Genomic DNA, 18,862 nt, shown 5'->3' with positions numbered 1-18,862 from the left:
CATGCGTGCTCTTTTTTATATAAAATGCATTGAGTTTTGGAGACTCACCAAAATTTCTCACGTTGTATTCTTTTGTTCACTATAATTAGTCGGAGAAACTTTTTATTATTATTATTGTGTTTTAACGATTTAACATTGATTCATTTGGCATATTTTTCTCATCATCCATCAATCATTATCTGTCGATTTTTTTTTTTTGGAGAATGACAATGGAAGATCATCTAAAAATATCAATGTAGAATGAGCTTATATATGTCGGCCAAACTTATATATATATATGGTCTTCAATTGCCATTCTCCCTTATTTTTTTCATTAAACTAATAATCACATATATAAACAACGTATTAGACGATTAGTATTATATGAGAGTTGCATCTCCACGTTGCGATAGTTGAACGTGATGATCCTTTGTTGTTGCTTTGTATTGTGAAGTGAACATGAATAATTACACCTCTTTGACATTTCCTTGATTCTCTCAGTTTATTGTATCTTCCTCTCTATTGAGCGTGCATTGAAATTATATATGTGCGCGCTTTACGTACGTTTGTTACACACACGCGCATATATAAATGTTTGTGTATGTCTTTGACATTTTTTTCTTCTGGATAAATGCAGAAAAGTTATAACATGGAAATGGCTCCTAGTAACAGTGAGAAGACAGATCAATATCGCGTTTACGGACGCAAAAGAAAATGCACTGCTCTTAAAGAAACCAAATTATCATCTTCCAACAAAGCCATTTCCGTGATGAATTCTAAGACTTTCAAGACTAAAGCTGCTGCTGCTGGCTACTTATTAGCATCACCTCGTGCTATAGGACTCGATGGAGTAGCTTTCTTTTGTTATTTATATGTTTTGTTGTTTTCTCTCAAGGAGTTAATTAATTGTTGAAACATACTCTTACTTTATAATTAAGCAAACACTACTCTTTACATTCTATATATATATATATGAATGGGATGATATTTACTTATAGGTTTCTCATTGTGGCAGCATTTTTATGAGTGCATGAAGTGTAACGAAGTGGGATCGTTGATTTGCTGCGACACTTGTGCATGTACCTATCATTACGAGTGCCTTGATCCACCTCTTGAGGTTTGAATGATTTTTACTAGTTGTGAATAACACGACTAAGATTCTCTGTGCGCGCGCGCGCACATCATATAGATTAATTAAGGAATTAGTTAATCCAGTTTGTTTGAATGCGGGCTCATTTCATCAGCTCTTATTTTTGTTTCGATTTGTTTCATCACTTCAAGTCTGTGCCGGAGGGAGATTGGTTCTGTCAGAACTGCTCTGAAGATGAGGACCGTCCAGATTCAATAGTGAATCTTACAAGTGAGGGTCCCAGTAAGAGACGACGACGTTCCCTGAAAAGAGCATGCAAAGTCTCTTCCGGATGTCGCTTGTGTTCGAGCATCAAGAAGACAATAATCCCAGATCAAAATAAGTTCTTTACGTTCAGAACCAAGTCAAATCGTCAGGTAACTTAGCTTGTTTGGAACTCTTCACCACTTAAGGATATATATGACGACTTTGATACTGAGTTAAATAATAATTAATGATCGTTTAATCTTAAAAATTCTTCTATAGGAGGGAAGGTTCTAAAATGATTTTTATTTTTGTTAGTATCTCTTCCAGGTGCCATTAAAGAGCAATTTCTGTCATGTGTCGCATTAGATCTATGCATTGTTTACTCGTTGCTTTTAATTACTATTAGATCTATATATGCATTCTCTACTTGTTGCTTTTTACGGAGAGAACTGATCATATAATTTATTTACATTTACACTCAATTTGGTAATATATATATCATGTATGTGAATGATAATTGTTTTTGAAAAAAAAAAATCCCCAGTACTTGTCATTAACTACTATTTTAGTCTGCAAGAGCATCTTGAAGGGTCTATGAGTTGCATTAGTTTTTAAAACAAAATCAATGAAATCTTATGTCTGTAATTGTTAACTTTTTTTTTGTCCCCCCCCCCCATGCAGAAACAGATGCTTCCTTAATAATTTATCTATTGTTATATTAACCGTTGCATTATAATTTTTCTACTATTGGCTAATTATTTGGTTGGTGCTATATATATTATGCTGTCTAATGATTTTGTGCTCCACAAATATGAAAGTCCAACTTACCAGTTCGTGGAGGACCTTCAGTTCCTAATGATGACATTGATCGTCGTCGTAATATCATCCAACGGAACACCAACCAAAATGATCATAGACGTTTGACTATTAGGTACACTATATATATATATATATATATATATATTTCAACTTAATCATCATGAATATCATGACTCTATATCTACTTGGTATACTCTTACATTTAGTGTTCCTTATTTATCCATCCATTTAACTACTGTATTGTACTTATTCTTTATTTCTTTTTAATTGTTCATCAAAGGCCCAGGAAAAGATCAGCCGAAGGAAACCAAGTTGAGACTAGAAGGACTGGCAAGAATAGGGCTAGTAGTTCAGCAGCCCAAGCCCAGAGAAAACAAAAGTGAGCTCAACAGTTGTAGTGCTATCATGTTTCTATCCAACAAGTTAATTACATTTGCATTATAACTAACAGCTATGTATATGCATGTTCTTCAAGCAGTACTGTTCACGTCCGTCCTGGACGGAAGGGAAGACAAACATCTGTGAAGAGAACTCGCAAGGTGGCTAATGTGATGGCTCCCGAACAGACTGAACAACAGAACCAAAACCCATGCCTTGACATGGCCTTGTATGGTGCACACCTTAGTCAAAAAGATTTAGAAGCTATAGCAGGTACGTAACAAAGTTTTTGACATATATTGAAACGAGCAAGAGTTGAACCAATCCGTGTGTGTGTGTGTGTGTGTGTGTGTGACTTTTATACCAAATTTTGTCTCGTTGTGTTGCAGCTGCTGCTGAGGTAGCTCACGGAAATAATGCACCAGTAAAAGAAACTACATGGTCCGGGGATGAACTTGATGCTCTGTGGGTTGGTGTTCGAAGACATGGTGCCAATAATTGGGACACCATTCTGAGAGATCCAAATCTGAGGGTTCTGGTACTTTGTAAGAAAACCTCTCATGATCTGTCCATGAGGTGGGAAAAGGAGCTGGAAAATATGTACTCGATTCTGAAAACAGCAGGCTTCTTGCCCTCCCCTCCTATTGATGAACCTTCACATCAGAGCCCAGAAGGAGAACCAGAAGTAGTATTAAACGGAGAAGCCACAGCTCAGCAACTTTTGCCTCCAGAATCTAGTCCTCTGGGTCCTAATCCCCAAGGATCGTCATCTTCTTCATCTTCCCCTAGAGCTCATCCTCAACCGATTCCAGCAGCTATAGCATCAAACGGAGCAGCCGTACCCCAGCAACTTGTTCCAGAAACTGTTGCCATGGGTTTTAATAATTATTATCACCAAGGATCGTCTTCTTCATCTCATGCCATCACAACTCATCAGCAACTTGCTCTTCCAGTTACTTCTGGTGTCTTGGGTGGTAATTATTATCACCAAGTACCCTCTTTTTCTCCTGCCCTTGGAGCTGTTCGTCCTTTGATGATTCCAAGGGCTTGTGATATCGCTGCTTTTTCTGCTCCTCGTCAATGGAGACCGAATTTGAACTTGCCTCCTGTGGCTAACCATATACTGTTTCAGGCTTTTCAACGAGCCCAGATGATGAGCCATGTTCCAACACCTGCAGGTCCAGGAGGAGTAGCCATGGCTGCCCTGAGACCTCCTCCTGCAAGTAGCATTGTTAGGCCCAACGTCTTCGTCGGTGGTTTTTCCCCGGTTTACCGTGCATATCTTGGACCCAACCATCCTGTTCCAAACCGCTATTAGGTCCAGACCAATGGAGATCGACTCAAAGTAGCTGCTGGTGATCTGATGAGAAAACAATGTCCCGTTCATTTCTGTTTTGGTTTAATTTCTGTGTTATGCTTATCTCGGAGTTTATTATCGATGTTGCTCTTATATGTTATGTTTTATATTCTTGTGATGTTATTTAATTTCCTGTTGCATGCTTGAAAATGAAGACATCCACCAATATCGGTGTGTGCTTTTAACTATAAAATGCCTAGTAATTTTTTTTAAATATACTCGCTTGATCCTATTTATAAAACATTTCTATTAACATTATCAATATCAATAAAAAAAATATAAAAGATAAAAATTTTTTTTAAATATACTCACTTGATCCTATTTATAAGACATTTCTATTAACATTATCAATATCAATAAAAAAATATAAAAAATAAAAATTAGTGAAATTTTAAATATAATCATCGGATAAAAGACAAGAAGAAAATAAATTATATAATATTATTTTTATATCTTTCTCTTTCTTACTTTTTAAAGATAGTTTGGACATTTTATTTGAAACAAAACATTATTGTTAATCTAGTAACTTATAAACTGAATTACTTCACCTTTTTAGAGGGCGACTGATAAATTGAACCAGAGGAAATATTTCACCAGATATGCTTATAATTCAAATGGAATTATGCATTAATTTTTTAGATGATGAATAAAGTACATATTGATTAGAATAAATTTTTTAATTTTGTGTCCTTATTATAGAAGTAAGAAGAGGGGTAGAGGAAGGGAGGCACCAGTGAGAAGAGTGGAACATATAACTTTGAGTCCGATTAAGAGGGGTAGAGGAAGGTTCAAGAGAACACTCTTAGAAGTCGTTGAACGCGATCTCTTAATTAATAATATTTCTAAAAGCTTGATAAATGATAGAGCACAATGGCGTCTTGCAATCTATGTAGCCGACCCCACTTAGTGAAATAAAGGCTTGTTGTTGTTGTTGTTGTCCTTATTATAGAAGTAAGTAAGGTAATGTTGCTTGAATAGTTTTCAAAGTTAAACAACGTAAATTAATACAGAGTAAAATTTTCATTAGGTTAGGAATTCAATATACGGTAGAGGTTGATGTAAATTTTATATTTAAATAAACAATGATTGAAGTGAAACAAAGAATTTTTTTTTGAATTTTTTTTTAAAAAAATAAGCGTGCCGAGACAAAGTCAAAAATTAAAATTACATTAACATAAAATAATAAAAAAGTATCAATAATGATTAATCTAATTAATAAAGATTTGACTTATAACTCATAAAATTATGAGTTTAAATCTCACTGTCAATTGATGAAAAACTTTATCGGTGAATAATTTATATATATATATATATATATATAAGTGTTCTTTAACTTAAAAACATTATCATGAGAATTCAACACCTAATTTTTATTTTATTTTTTTGGTAAAACACAACGCCTAAACTTTATTGTATAAAAAATAATTTTTCCAATGAAAAGCTTCTAGCAAACTCTAGAGAGAATGAGGATAAGTATATTCCCTTTTTTAATTTCATCGTCCCATATCTTTAAAAATCAATGATATTATCACCTTCAGTTTAAATTACTCGTGGTGTAAGAAATCAAGAATAGAATTCGAAATTTTAGAATAAATTAATTCAACTCTTTCTATTAATATTAAACCAAACCCAGGTGATCAGCATTTTCGTTTGCACGGCCAGTCATTAATCTTTGGATATTTTCTTTTGGTCTCTCCCATTCTTCTTCTCGTGTCACTGTCGGTTCCATGGAAGTCAAAAACTCAAAATCGTTACGTACGTTCATGTTGATGGATCCCACCGCATGCTCCTGCCAGTCACGTGATTTAGGTTTCGCAATAATGGACCAACGACAACCACACCAAAATAATAGACTCAAATAAATATAGCAAAAATTACAATTAAGTCTCGTAAAAAAATTAATTATTATAAAATTTATTAAAAATTAAGTTAAACTACATTGATATTTTAATGTAATTCTTTCATAAATATTTTGTAGCGATACATTCACTAGTAAAGTAATATAATTTTTTTATTGAGTATGTCATATTTAAATATTATGAGTTGAATTAAAATTAAAAGTAGCTCTTTAAAACACGCAAGACTAGTTTTATTCTTAGGCACAGTACAACTTTATTTTTATATATGAAAAGAATAACACAACCAGAATTGACAGTAAGATCAATTTGCGAGCTGTGTCACCGAAGGATGTCGGATTATACAATGTCGATGAAGGACGTTGCTTGATCTTATAGCACACGTCCCCACTTTGAACCAGCCAAACACTCTTTTCCTTTTCTTTTTCCCTTATCAAAGCAATCAATTTTATATTTACAATGTACATAGTTTGAAATCCTTCATGATTCCCTTCCTATTATATGCTTACTAATTTTTTTTGAAGTGGGGCGCTCGCGTACATAAATTATTATAAAATTAACATTAACACTAATAATAATGCATTAGGCTCACAACAGTCCACACACACACACACATATATATATATATATTTTACCATCGCAATCCAGATATATTTAATACACACACACATTCGAGCATATAAATATTTTAATAATTCTTAGAGAAGATTAGGCTTCTCATTCCCAAGACGAGACCAGGTTAAAGAAATTATTTTCTTTCGAATAATTTAAATTGCACTATATTTTTTTTATAGGACTTGCTTTCAATTATTATCATTTAAAAATTTCAGAGTTCAGTGATGAGTTTTTTTTTTCTAAATTTTCTTACAACGATCAAATTTGATTATTAGTATTTGTGGATATGTTGCATAATTCATTGATAGTTGATTTTTTTTAATTTAATTTTTCGTTATTGAGCTTTAAAATTTTTATTTTTATAATAAAATGGATAATAAACATTTAATCATTTTCTTCCTGCTAAAGCCAAAGATGTGGGAATAAAAAGTCCAAATTGCGCTGAAGTTGAAAGCAGGAAACTGTGGGACTGGGGACAAAGTGCAAATCCGAAAACGAGAAAAATCCAAGACAGCAAAATTAATTTGAACACAATTATATTGAAATACTACTTCATTTAAAAATAAACTTCTTCCATGATTGCATTTTAAATTATTTCAAAATATTATGATAAAAATTTTAAATTTTAAAGGGTAAATTTAAATAAAAACATTAACTTCCAATCCTAATTTTTTATATTATTTAAAAGTTTTATTATTTTAACATGAATTTTCTAATTTGATTAATGAACAGCCTTTTCTTTTTTTGGAAGGCAAACGTGGCTTTCGAGGGAGGGTCTGAATAGCCCTGTCCGTTCACCACGTGGGGGACAAACACCCTTTACGCAACTCCCTTGGCGAATCCAGAAATAATCCCCAGCTTTTGCCCTCACCGTATTATAACTGCATCCTCATCACATCATACCCATTATCATTGGGGTCCACCCAACATCAACAGCTTTTATATATATATATATATATATATATATTAATATAAAGCATGACTCAATCTATTTTTTAAAATGATTATTTTTATTTGTGACTTATAAGCAATATTTTAGTATGGATGAAATTTTTGACCTGTTGGGTGTATTAAGAGTAAATAAAATAAAAAGTAAAATAATTTTGAAAATAAAATATGATGTCTTTATTTAAAGTAACTAGTAAAAATAATTGTGTAATATTTATATTGGTTTCATTAGTATAAAAAAAATAAATTTTGGCCATGAGAAAGTTTAGTTACGTAGCTTTGGAAGGTGGATGATAACTTTGTTTTTGAATAATTTGTGATGTTTTTTTTAATTACTAGTGAAAACATTAAACATAGTAGCAAGTTACAACCTAGTTAGAAACAAAGGAGGAATGTCTCCCACCATCCACCATCTTCATATAATAAAAGAGTGATTGATAAAAAATATACACCAACTGCTTAAATAAGGGGAAGCATTCCCATATAAAAAATGAGCACAAAAATCTATTTAGTTAAACATGAAGTTAATCATGATATGTTAGTTTCTTTGTAAGACAATAAGAGTGACTTTGACTTAGCTTGCTCAATAATATCTCTATTGGAGTGTTGGCCTAGGTTACTCCTAATGATGAGATTAATGGCTTGTGCATAGTAGGTAAAGGCCTTAATCAGTGATGTTTTTTCAAGTGTTTTCTTAAACCACAATGCCCACTTTAGTTATGATTAATTTTCAAGACTCCCCTCTACTTATATTTGATAGGGCTGAATTGAGTATCCCAACAATAAGCATGTTATTGTTTAAAAAGAAAATACAAGTACATGTTTTTGAGACTCAATTTTAGTAATTGAATATTACAATATGTTTACTCTATTTATATATATATGTATATATATCGATCAAAGAATACTCATGATCTTTGAAAAAAAAATATCTATTTTATTTTACCCTGAAGATATTTTTATAGATTCTTAAATTATCATGATAAATTCAATGACAATAATTAACAAATCTAGCTAATCTTAAATTTTAAGTATTTTTAATCTTTTTCTTAATTACAGATTTCAATGCCAATTAGCAACAAAATTTTTTTAGGAATAAGATTATTATTTTCCATCAACAGCAAAATTTATCCTTCTCATGATATAGATGAAAAAAGATAAGATTTTTTAACTTGTTCATCGGACTTCTAACTAATTGTTTAAGATACATTAGTTTTATAACTTAACACTCACTAAAATTAACTTTTTCCCAGCTCCTTTTTTTTATGGTTGGAAAAATTTTCTTACTTGTAGCGTATTGTTTGTCGGAAAAATAAGAAGTTTTACCTTACGAAATGGCAATTAAAGACCTCCCAAAGTTATTAATTTTAATTAAGAATCATAAAATATAGAAATTTAAATTACGAACCATGATCTTTACTTTTTTTTTTTTTTTTGAACAAAGAACCATCACCTTTACTTGAAATAAAAAACATACATATACAAAATTGCCCTCTATTAAATATTAAAATATATATAACGCTGTTGAAATTGCTCTCATGGCATGCAAATATTATTAATATTAATTAGAAAAATAAGGACCACACTTGAAAAGTAAAGAAAACACATCTAAAGTCTCCCATAAAAAATGTATTACTTTAAAGTCTTGTCAATTGCACAAATGCCTATTAGGGTTTTAGGAATTTAGCTATAATTAATTTTTTTGTGTAACAACCAAAAAGCCCATGTGAGGTCCCTAAATCAACTTTAGCTTGATGATCTAAACTCCCTTGTGTATGTACCCTAAATCAACTTTAGCTTGATGATCTAAATTCCCTTGTGTATGTAGTGGCGGATGCAACTCCGCCTATGTTTATAGCCGGTCCCAAGCCCGGGTAAAGGAGGAGGGTTGTGTTAGGCCATCAACAGCCAATGTAAAAATTTGTTGAATCTATCATGAACATGAACAATAGAGGAAGGCCTAAGAGAACACTCTTGGAAGTTGTTGAACGTGATCTTTTAATTAATAATATTTCTAAAGCTTAATTAATGATAGAGCACAATGGCGTCTTGCAATCCATGTAGCTGACCCCACCTAGTGGGATAAAGGCTTGTTGTTGTTGTTGTATGTAGTGGCGGATGCAAGATCTTGAGTCAATGTGGGCATAATTAAATAAAATGTAAAAATAATTTAGTGTTTATAAAATAAATATTTAGTTTTGTAAAATAATATTAGGAAAGGAAAAATTAAAATGATATTTTCATAAAAATAATCTAAATTTAAATATAATGTACTCAAAATTTAAAACATTTTGAACTTAAGTAAAACATACAAGACCTACATTTTTGTTGAACTCAAATATATTTTAGTTTGAGTTTAGTGGGTTCAAAACTATTTGAGTAATGGAGGTAAATTTTTAAACTTTTCACCTCTTCTTTACAAATTTTTTTCAAATTGAGTGAGGGCACTTACCCACCTTTAACTATGCCTAGGTCTACCACTGTGTGTATGCATCAACCTTCTGCAAGTGCTTCTTCCTTTTAAGAGCACTATCAATCTACATTCTCAATAATCTAAGAAGCTTGTTGACTATAATGGGTAGAAGGTTCTCCCTCAATGATCGTCTACCTCCATGCCCATATGAACGTGACCCTTGCTTTTTCCCACGATGCTAGTAGTATCCGGTTCAAAACTCAGTGATGAACACTAACACAACAATTTAAACGTGTTTGAAGAACTTGCCAAACAATGATTTGATTGAGATAAGCATGAAGAGGCATGCTGGAACCCATCATCACAACCAAATTATAGACATTGATTTCAATGCTGGAGCTGTGCTTCTCAATGCTAATGAGAAGAGTATATTGACAAAAGGACAAGCCAACTTGAGATTTAACTAAACAAAAAGAGATCTCAGCACTCGGATTATGATTTCTAGAAAAGTAAGCATCCTGGGTATATTAATGTTGATGTGATTTATAGGATAGGTTTAATTTGATTGGAGCAAAATAAAGGTTTATGGGATTCAGGGTGGTTCTCAGCAAGGAACATTTTGTTTTTTGCTTTTTATTCTTCTCGATTATAATCGTGTGACCATTGTTAGCAATTTGGCATGAAATGGTCGGGATAAACAATAAACACGAGAGCTGATACATTGACCTCACTTGGACCTTTTTCGTCATTTCACAAAAAAAAAAAAATTTAACTACACGTAAGTCCCTTGGGACCTCACAAGCATTTCTATAATTGGGATCTGAGGGTGATTACAATTGTTGTTGGGGTACTTTGGAATGATTTTCCCTGTACATAAAGCACGCATAATCGTAGCATATGAAAATGATTGCGTAAAAAATTATCATTGGGTTTTATTCTGCTCCAAATTACACTCGCTCGCAGAGGACACAAGCTCTTCACCAGCATCAGTGGTTTTGTCGTGTATAGAGAGAGAGAGAGAGAGAGCGCGCTGTGAATAGTTTCATAAGAAGCTCCGGTGGGTACTGGCATTTAAAAGGGAAAGCCACGCCTCGAAGAAACACTGCAAGCGAATTCGGAAACTAGCCTTTCTCTTTCCCTTCTGATTCTCCAGTCTTCGTCTAGGGTTTTTGCTTCTTCTCTCCAATGGCTTGCTCTTCTCTCCTGAGATCTGCGCTCGTCTCTCCCTCCCACGCTGACCTCTCGCCTTCTTCCTCTCATCGCTTCAAGGTCTCCCTCTCTCTTTCTCTAACTGTTCAAACTTGTTCTTTACTATACTTACGTCCATTGAGGATTCCTGTGCCACGTTATATTTTCGTACTTTATTTCGGTTTTCTGGTTTTTGACTAGCCTTTTCTGTTTGTTTTGACTTTTGAACTTGGAATTCTCATTTGTAATGAGCGGGCCATTTCTTATTGACCAGGTTTAGTTAACTCAAATCAAGGATTCTCAGTCTCCTTGTCCAAAAAAACCGGGGGGGGGGGGACTCTTGCCCCGGTTTTGTTTCTATTGGCTGTTACTGATGTTTTCCTGCAATTTTCCGAACACTGTAGACTTGGAATCACGGGTCACATTGATACTATGTACCCTGTTTTGGGATTATGTTATAACTCATTGTGTTGGGATTTTGACAATGTTTCCCCCCATTTAAGTTTCAAATTAAAATCGATTGGGTTTTGCGCCCTCTGTTGGGTTACCTATGAAACAGGGGAAGGAGAAGGAAGAAACAATTTTGGGTGTGATGTTCACATTTGTCACTGTAAAAGTTGGTAAACTAACTCTTTAAACCAAAATGTCCGAGAAATGGTGAAGAAATTTCTTCCATCAATTTCTTATTCTGAGTTTTCCCACTCCTTCCTAATTTCTTAACAGTTAAACTGAGTTTACTTTTTATAAGATAGATACTTGTTTCTCTGGTTATTTCAGGGTTGTTACATATCATTAATATAACACATGGCTTATTTATTTAAATGCCTTTCAGGTGTCATGCAATGCATCGAGCTGCAACCTAAAATCTAAAAGTTCACAGTCTAGCTTATTTGGAACTTCTCTAGCAGTTGAATCACTAGTCTTCCAGTTGAGTGCTTAAAGTTTTGATTCAGTGAACGTGTTCTTTTTCTTATTCTTTCTTTCGTTTTTCTTAAGTGTTCTTACCCTTTATCATCGTGGGATCCTAAAATGTTATAATTTTCTCAGAAACTGCTACGCCAGGAGTATGCAGCCTATCAAAGCCACAGCTACCGAAATCCCACTCCCTGTACAGAGTAAGAATAATGCTTATCTTATGCATAGAATGGATTAATTTAGGAGCAGCAATGTTATTGTTACTCTTGGTTGTTTTGTTCTGTATAGAATCAAGGAGCGGTGCAAAGACAAGAGTTGGAATTAATGGTAAGTTTCTAGTCATTTAAGCCCAGCACCACTCTCCCTCCAAATTAATTTCCGGACAACAATATTATTGTTACTCTTGGTTGTTTTGCATCATCTGTCTTTTTCATAGACCTCAAACTATATAAGCTTTGCCTTGAACACCCTTTTTTCATAATGTCCAGGATTATCTCAACATTAACAGTCACTTCAATTTTTCATTCATTTCTGGAGTTTGTAAAAATGGATTTAATTTTGTCTATTTATTATGAAGTTTTATCTTGTCGAATTGGAAGCCTATGTACTTGATGCTTTTGTTGGTATCATTCTGTTTGCATAGTGAATCTGATTTTTCCTAGAAGAATGATTCTTCATGATAAAATACAATATCTCTGATTTTTATTTTGGATCCAGAATTCGTAATTGTCACATAATAAATGTGTGCAACTGCCTCTCTTTTTTGCTGAATGGAACTGTTACTCTTTAATGACAATGACATCTGCATATGAAAATTCTGTGAACCATTGAACTTTCTGAAGATGAAATTGGCAACCCACTCGTTTTTGGGCTTTGTTTGGTGAAATATAATTTGTAGTGTTGTTCCTGCTTTGGAGCATGCGGCCAACTTGGCCAGAACTTATGTATGTTACTTGAGAAATTAGATTTGTTCTATTATGTGAAGAAAGAGTGTGGTCCTGAGTTAAAGGGTCTGTTAAAAATGCTTTCAGCTTCAGTGCAGAAGTTTTGAATCGAAAAACAATATTAGATTTTGAGCTCTTCAATTCACAATTCAGCTTGGTTGGACAACTGGCAAACAAGTTATCTCCAAAGAAATGGCTGGTGTTCAATTGGTTATCTTGTTGGATGATGTAATAGCTCAGAACTAACAGATTTAGAGGGTGGTGTTTAATGTTGTTTATTTTCTGGTTTGTGTAGCTGTTGTATTTTTTATTTTTTGGTTTATGGCATTCAATTAGCTTTTTACTTTTTTAAGGCTGTTATATCCCAAGGGTGAATGAATTGTTTAAGGAGCATAATTCTAAGGTGTTGATGTGTGAAATTTTGTTCCAACCCTCTGAATACTAATGAAGTTGCTTATCCAGACAACATACTCTGCAAGTTTGTCAGTTTGTTTCAAGAAAGGACCCATATTTCTTTGCTGGAATTGCAGGTTTTGGGAGAATTGGAAGGTTGGTTTTGCGAATAGCTACTTCCAGGGATGATATTGATGTTGTAGCAATTAATGATCCCTTTATTGATGCCAAGTATATGGTACGTATGTGGAAATGCCTTGTTAATATTGCTTATATGAATATATGCACCTATCTCCTAGTGACTCATTATTTTATATCAGTACAAAACTCTGGTCAATAAACCTGGCACTGCAATGAGTAGTATGGTTGACATAATCTGATGTCACACGAATCTTTTGCAGTAGTATAAGAACGAATAAATTCTTCAACTTCATATAAAACCTTTGTATTTCTTTCAGTTCGTTATGGACTTCCACACTCAATAGATCAATGCTAGACTTTTTTTCTCCTTAAGCCCCCCTAAATTTCAAAGTTGCCAATTTGTAGCAGAAATAGAATTGATGCAAGTGGGAAAAATTGCTTGTTATTATCAATACTGGTAGGCACTCTTGTTTTAATTTCTCCTTCCACCCGCCCAGGGCAGTCAGATATTTATAATGGTTTTGAATTTGTATCAAGAGTTAACCCAACTGGGGCTGGGTGTTTGATGAATTTTATTTGTATTGTAATGCAAGACGTGTTATGACTGGAAAAGTTGTAAATGCTTTAGAGACCTCCTGCGACTTTGTTTTTGTTCTTCAGTTTTCTTTCTCTGTTAATCTGTGTTTATGATCTTTTTATTTTATTTTGTTTTTATGCACATTTATCTCCTCTCTCTTTCAGGCTTACATGTTTAAGTATGATTCTACTCATGGACCGTTCAAGGGAACCATTGATATTTTGGATGGCTCTACTTTGATAGTAAATGGGAAGCAGATTAAAGTTGTCGGCAAAAGGTGTGCAGAACTGTAATGATTGAAATGTGAACACCTGTATTATTTGACCAAACACCTTAAATTTGCATTAACATTCATACATGTCTTATTTCTTGATGCAGAGACCCCGCAGAGATCCCCTGGGGTGAAGTTGGGGCTGATTTTGTTGTTGAATCATCAGGAGTTTTTACAACAATGGAGAAAGCTTCAGCACATTTAAAGGTTGCTATCTCAGTTATTTGCGATTTAAATGTTCTCTATGTCCTTTGTCCTCTTTGTTGACTCTCTAGCTTAACTTGCTTTCTGTCATGTCACTCTGTAGGGTGGTGCCAACAAAGTTGTAATATCAGCTCCATCTGCTGATGCTCCTATGTTTGTGGTGGGAGTAAATGAGAAAACATACAAGCCAAACATGGACATTGTTTCAAATGCAAGCTGTACTACAAATTGTCTTGCTCCTCTTGCCAAGGTTTGATTACATCCTGTAAGAGAAAGCTATGTCAAATTTGTGCACTTTTATGATAAAACGTTCATGCCCTAGGTTAAGCATGATATAATTCAGTGGTAGAAAAGCCTATAATGTCTAGGTCTTATGGTAGATCCTCTTCAAACATGAAGGAGAAGGGTGAGTTCAAGTGTTCAGTAGTGTTAGAAATTATAATGCTTTTGTCAATTGTGACTAATCGAGGAAAAAAGGGGAGATTTAAATCATGAAATATTCATGTTTTTTCTCTTCACCTCACAATGCCTAGTTTTCATTCTCTTGGCCATGCGGTTTGTCATATATTTATCATTTTTTAGGTTGTTCATGAGGAGTTTGGCATACTCGAAGGCTTGATGACAACTGTACATGCTACAACAGGTCTCTTCTGCACACTAGCTACTCTAGCCATTGATTTTGTTTTCTTGAGCAGGGTAGGATGGGGTGGGGAGGATGTTAAATCATTCCCTGGTATGCTGGCGTATGGTATGGTGACATGATTTTATACATTGCTCAGCAACACAAAAGACTGTAGATGGTCCCTCTATGAAGGATTGGCGTGGAGGACGAGGAGCTGGTCAAAATATAATTCCAAGTTCAACTGGTGCAGCAAAAGTAAGAGATTGAAGAAGAGGTTTTCAAATTTTTGAGGTATTGTGTTCTAATGTTCTTATTAAAGGTTATTAATGATCTAAGTTTTTATGAACCCGTAGGCTGTTGGAAAAGTTCTTCCTGAGCTTAATGGAAAGCTCACGGGAATGGCATTCCGTGTCCCAACGCCCAATGTTTCAGTTGTAGACTTAACTGTTCGGCTTCAGAAGGGTGCTTCCTATGAAGATATCAAAGCAGCGGTCAAGTATGTCCATCGCTTGTCTGCTTGTGATTCCGTACTAACCTCCAGTTTGTATTCTGTGCTGATTATTCTGTTGATCAACATCATTTCACTAGGTATGCTTCAGAGGGACCACTAAAAGGCATTCTTGGATACACTGACGAGGATGTTGTCTCCAATGACTTCATTGGTGATCCAAGGTAAAATTCTCTTTGATGACCTTTTTTGGACATTGGCAAATTATCTTATCGGCATCTTGAAGAGATGAGCTCTCTTGATGTGTTTAAAATCTTCTGCATCTGAATTAGGGGATGTCTAGTTTATCCCCGGTTTATACAAGTGAGGCACTATTAAAAAAAACAAACAAAAGACTAGTAGGGATTTGGTTGATACATTGTTCAGAGGAGTGCTGAAAATATTAATTTCCTCAAACAAACATGAGGCTCCTCCATCAACTTTCTGTTAGTGGAAAAAGGATTTCATGTGTTGTTGTGCACTGGATATCTTCATTTGTTGCATATATGGCTCATCATAAGTCATTCCCACTTGATTTTAACAGGTCGAGTATTTTTGACGCTAAGGCCGGGATTGGGCTTAGCGCATATTTCATGAAGCTGATTTCGTGGTATGACAACGAGTGGGGATACAGGTATATCATCTTTACAGTTACATTGATGTTATGTGTTCGCTATCATGACATGATGTTTTGTGCTTGAACTTGTGTTGCACTGGCTCTTGCTTTCACGTTAATCATGTTCAAAAGGAATGAAGAACCTCTGATCGATGCTAACTTGCAATTCGTGGTTGAATGTTGACTTTTGCAGTAACCGGGTGCTGGACCTGATAGAGCACATGGCTTTGGTGGGAGCCCACAACTGAAAACTGAGTTTTGTTGATGTTGATGTCGGGTATTTTTAGTCTTCATTAGTTAGGTTACATGGTCTCAGGTTTTGGTTTTGATCATAACCTCATAATTTATAGAGATGCGAGATTAAGCATCACTTTTACAAACTCTGGGAAAGAAATAAAGAAAAGTTCATCCTGTTAACTGTCGGTTGGAATTCGGTTTCATGAACCACTGAAGTTCTAAGAGATTCGTTTTACATGCATGGCATTTTAAGAATGAGCGATTTATGTTAGGGATGACAAAACTGTTAATTCTTTAAATTTGTTTCAATTATTTATTTTTGTTTTTAAAATTTATTTTTCATCAATGTACTTGTAATGTTTTATAATTATATAAAATTCAATTATTGATTTTGGTTTGAAGATGCCTGGGGGATTACAAGAATGGGTGCAAACTAAGGTGCTTTTAAGGTAAATCATTCTTAAACATTTAGGTAGAAGATGTAATTCTAGACGCGTCGCGGAATTTTGTATGGTTATAAAGTTTTAAGCATTTAATTGATTGAAATTAAGTTTCAAGATCAGAAGAAAAAATTGAAAGTCTTGTGATCTCATATGTGTCATCTGATTAAAGTTCTAAGCAAGCATCCAATGGCTCAGGCAAATGTCCGAAGTGTTCTCATCTGTATACTTTAGCTAATGTTATCCAAAGTTATCTAACGAGGGGTTAGTTAATGAATTCTCAATTTATTTATTGAACGTGTCTAAAAAGTTTTCTTTGGGCTTCAAAGTCAAGATTCTGAAACAATGTAACCCTGGTAGACTGATTTTTACATTTACAATTCAAATTCATAATGCTATTTAGATCTTTTAAATTTGAATGTGTTTTGATTTCTGCCCCGGGGGGGAGGGGGATAAAACTAGCCTTGTCAGGATTGTGATTGGATAAATTTATCGTCGTTCTTGGGATAGATCCGGCGGCGGTAGAACTCTTATAGACCCACGACAAGGCTAGCGCCAGGGAGTGTCTGCCGCCGTCCGTAGCTGTTGGTGGTGGTCGGCAAATATGCTCACAGATACTGTAGCCTCTAATCTATGGCTCCATTGTTGATCGGGTCAAATATCCAATGAACTCATGATAGGACGACAAAGACACAAAGAACTTCCATTAGATAAACCAACCAGCAATAATGCATAAAACAACACCAAATAACCAACAACAACACACAATCAGGATTCCTAATCAGTCCAAATAATCTGAGTAGACGTCGCAGAAACTATTGACAAGGCCTGTGCGCATGAAGGAAAACGAGGTGATGACATGTAGAGAAGAAAACAGTGCACAGAGAGGTGAGAATGAGGACCAGAAATCCCAAGTTTAGAGTATAACATAACCCTCTTGGATCAGCTTCAATCATATTGACGAAGTCTCTGACGGGGACTGGAATGAAAGGATTGTAATAATAGAAGAACTTGCGAAAGGTCAAAGTCTCCAAACAAAGCAGCGAAAGAAGAGACCATTGGATGGCAGATGAATCCCACAGTGCCTGAACACCACATTGCAACAAGAAAGAAGGAAGGACGAATGGGAATATCTGAATCATGCATTGTGCTGATGCGAAGCTCAAGCATTGACGTTACGAGTGAGCAAACTATGTGTGTGCGTGCGTGCGTGCGTGTATTCTTAACTTGACAAGAATAGAACACGTCTCCTTCATTTAATAACTCTAAATTGTTAAGTGTGGATGCGAAGTTGGAAGTTGAATGGGGGATTAGAAGAAGGTCATCAAATGGGTTAAGCTTGCAAATAAATCGCGTCAACGATATCAATGCAGTCGTCTCTGCCTGTTGTTTATTTGAGGCAGTGCCAAGTTGCTGCAGTTCATGGTTGGGTGGGGGCGCACAACGAAAAATAATTCCTGGGCACCAAATTCAGAATTATTTATTCTAAGAATCTCTTATGGTCAATACTAAATACTCATAATACATGGCTGGCCAAAAAACCAAAAAATACTCATAGTACATGCAAACATTTTTTGACTTGTTGATTTGTGTTATTGCTAATTCATTTTTTTCTTTTGAATAATTATTTTATTTTTAAAAATTCATAAATGCTAAATCCTATATATGTACTCATAAGTACTAACCAAGAAAAGAGTCAGACCGAAAAATTACCATAAAAAGATTGGCAGTCAAATAATCATAATGTACATGCTATTAATTGACAATAGTTTTAATTTTTCAAAAATTTAAATTTAAATTACCCTTAATGATTAGAAAAATAAATTAACATGAAGATTTTAAATTATTATTCATACTCTCAAAAACAATAAAATAATCTACGAGGTGTTGGTGTGGACGAGATGAAAAACTGTCTTTATTTGATGAAGACAATTTCGGAAATAATATATGGAACGTCATATATTGTTTATGTAACTTTCGTATATTATTTTTATTTATGTAATTGGCTTTTAATTAATAAACAAAAAGAAAAATTTAACATATTGGGCCTTCCGATGAGATATATCAAGGCCTAAAGCCCAGACCTTCAAACCATGGGGCTGAGAATTAGGGTTTTTCTGGTTCCT

At 34.4% G+C, this 18,862-nt stretch overlaps 1 protein-coding gene across 1 annotated transcript; it reads left to right on the top strand.

The window, feature by feature from the left end:
• Window positions 1-10,671: 10,671 nt before the first annotated feature.
• Window positions 10,672-16,567, top strand: LOC129314875 (glyceraldehyde-3-phosphate dehydrogenase GAPCP1, chloroplastic-like). Its single transcript, XM_054958362.1, has 14 exons — window positions 10,672-10,970; window positions 11,722-11,816; window positions 11,937-12,004; window positions 12,093-12,131; window positions 13,279-13,379; window positions 14,024-14,136; window positions 14,238-14,337; window positions 14,438-14,584; window positions 14,917-14,977; window positions 15,114-15,211; window positions 15,310-15,452; window positions 15,545-15,628; window positions 15,988-16,077; window positions 16,253-16,567. The coding sequence occupies exons 1-14, from the start codon at window positions 10,887-10,889 to the stop codon at window positions 16,305-16,307; spliced, it is 1,278 nt and encodes a 425-aa protein (XP_054814337.1). The 5' UTR covers window positions 10,672-10,886; the 3' UTR covers window positions 16,308-16,567.
• The last annotated feature ends 2,295 nt before the right edge of the window (window positions 16,568-18,862 follow it).

The sequence above is a fragment of the Prosopis cineraria genome, unplaced genomic scaffold (assembly GCF_029017545.1).
Source record: "Prosopis cineraria cultivar Desert tree isolate PC_DT_omini unplaced genomic scaffold, ASM2901754v1 PC7, whole genome shotgun sequence".
NCBI lineage: Eukaryota > Viridiplantae > Streptophyta > Magnoliopsida > Fabales > Fabaceae > Prosopis > Prosopis cineraria.
This window is presented reverse-complemented; position numbering and strand designations above follow the sequence as displayed.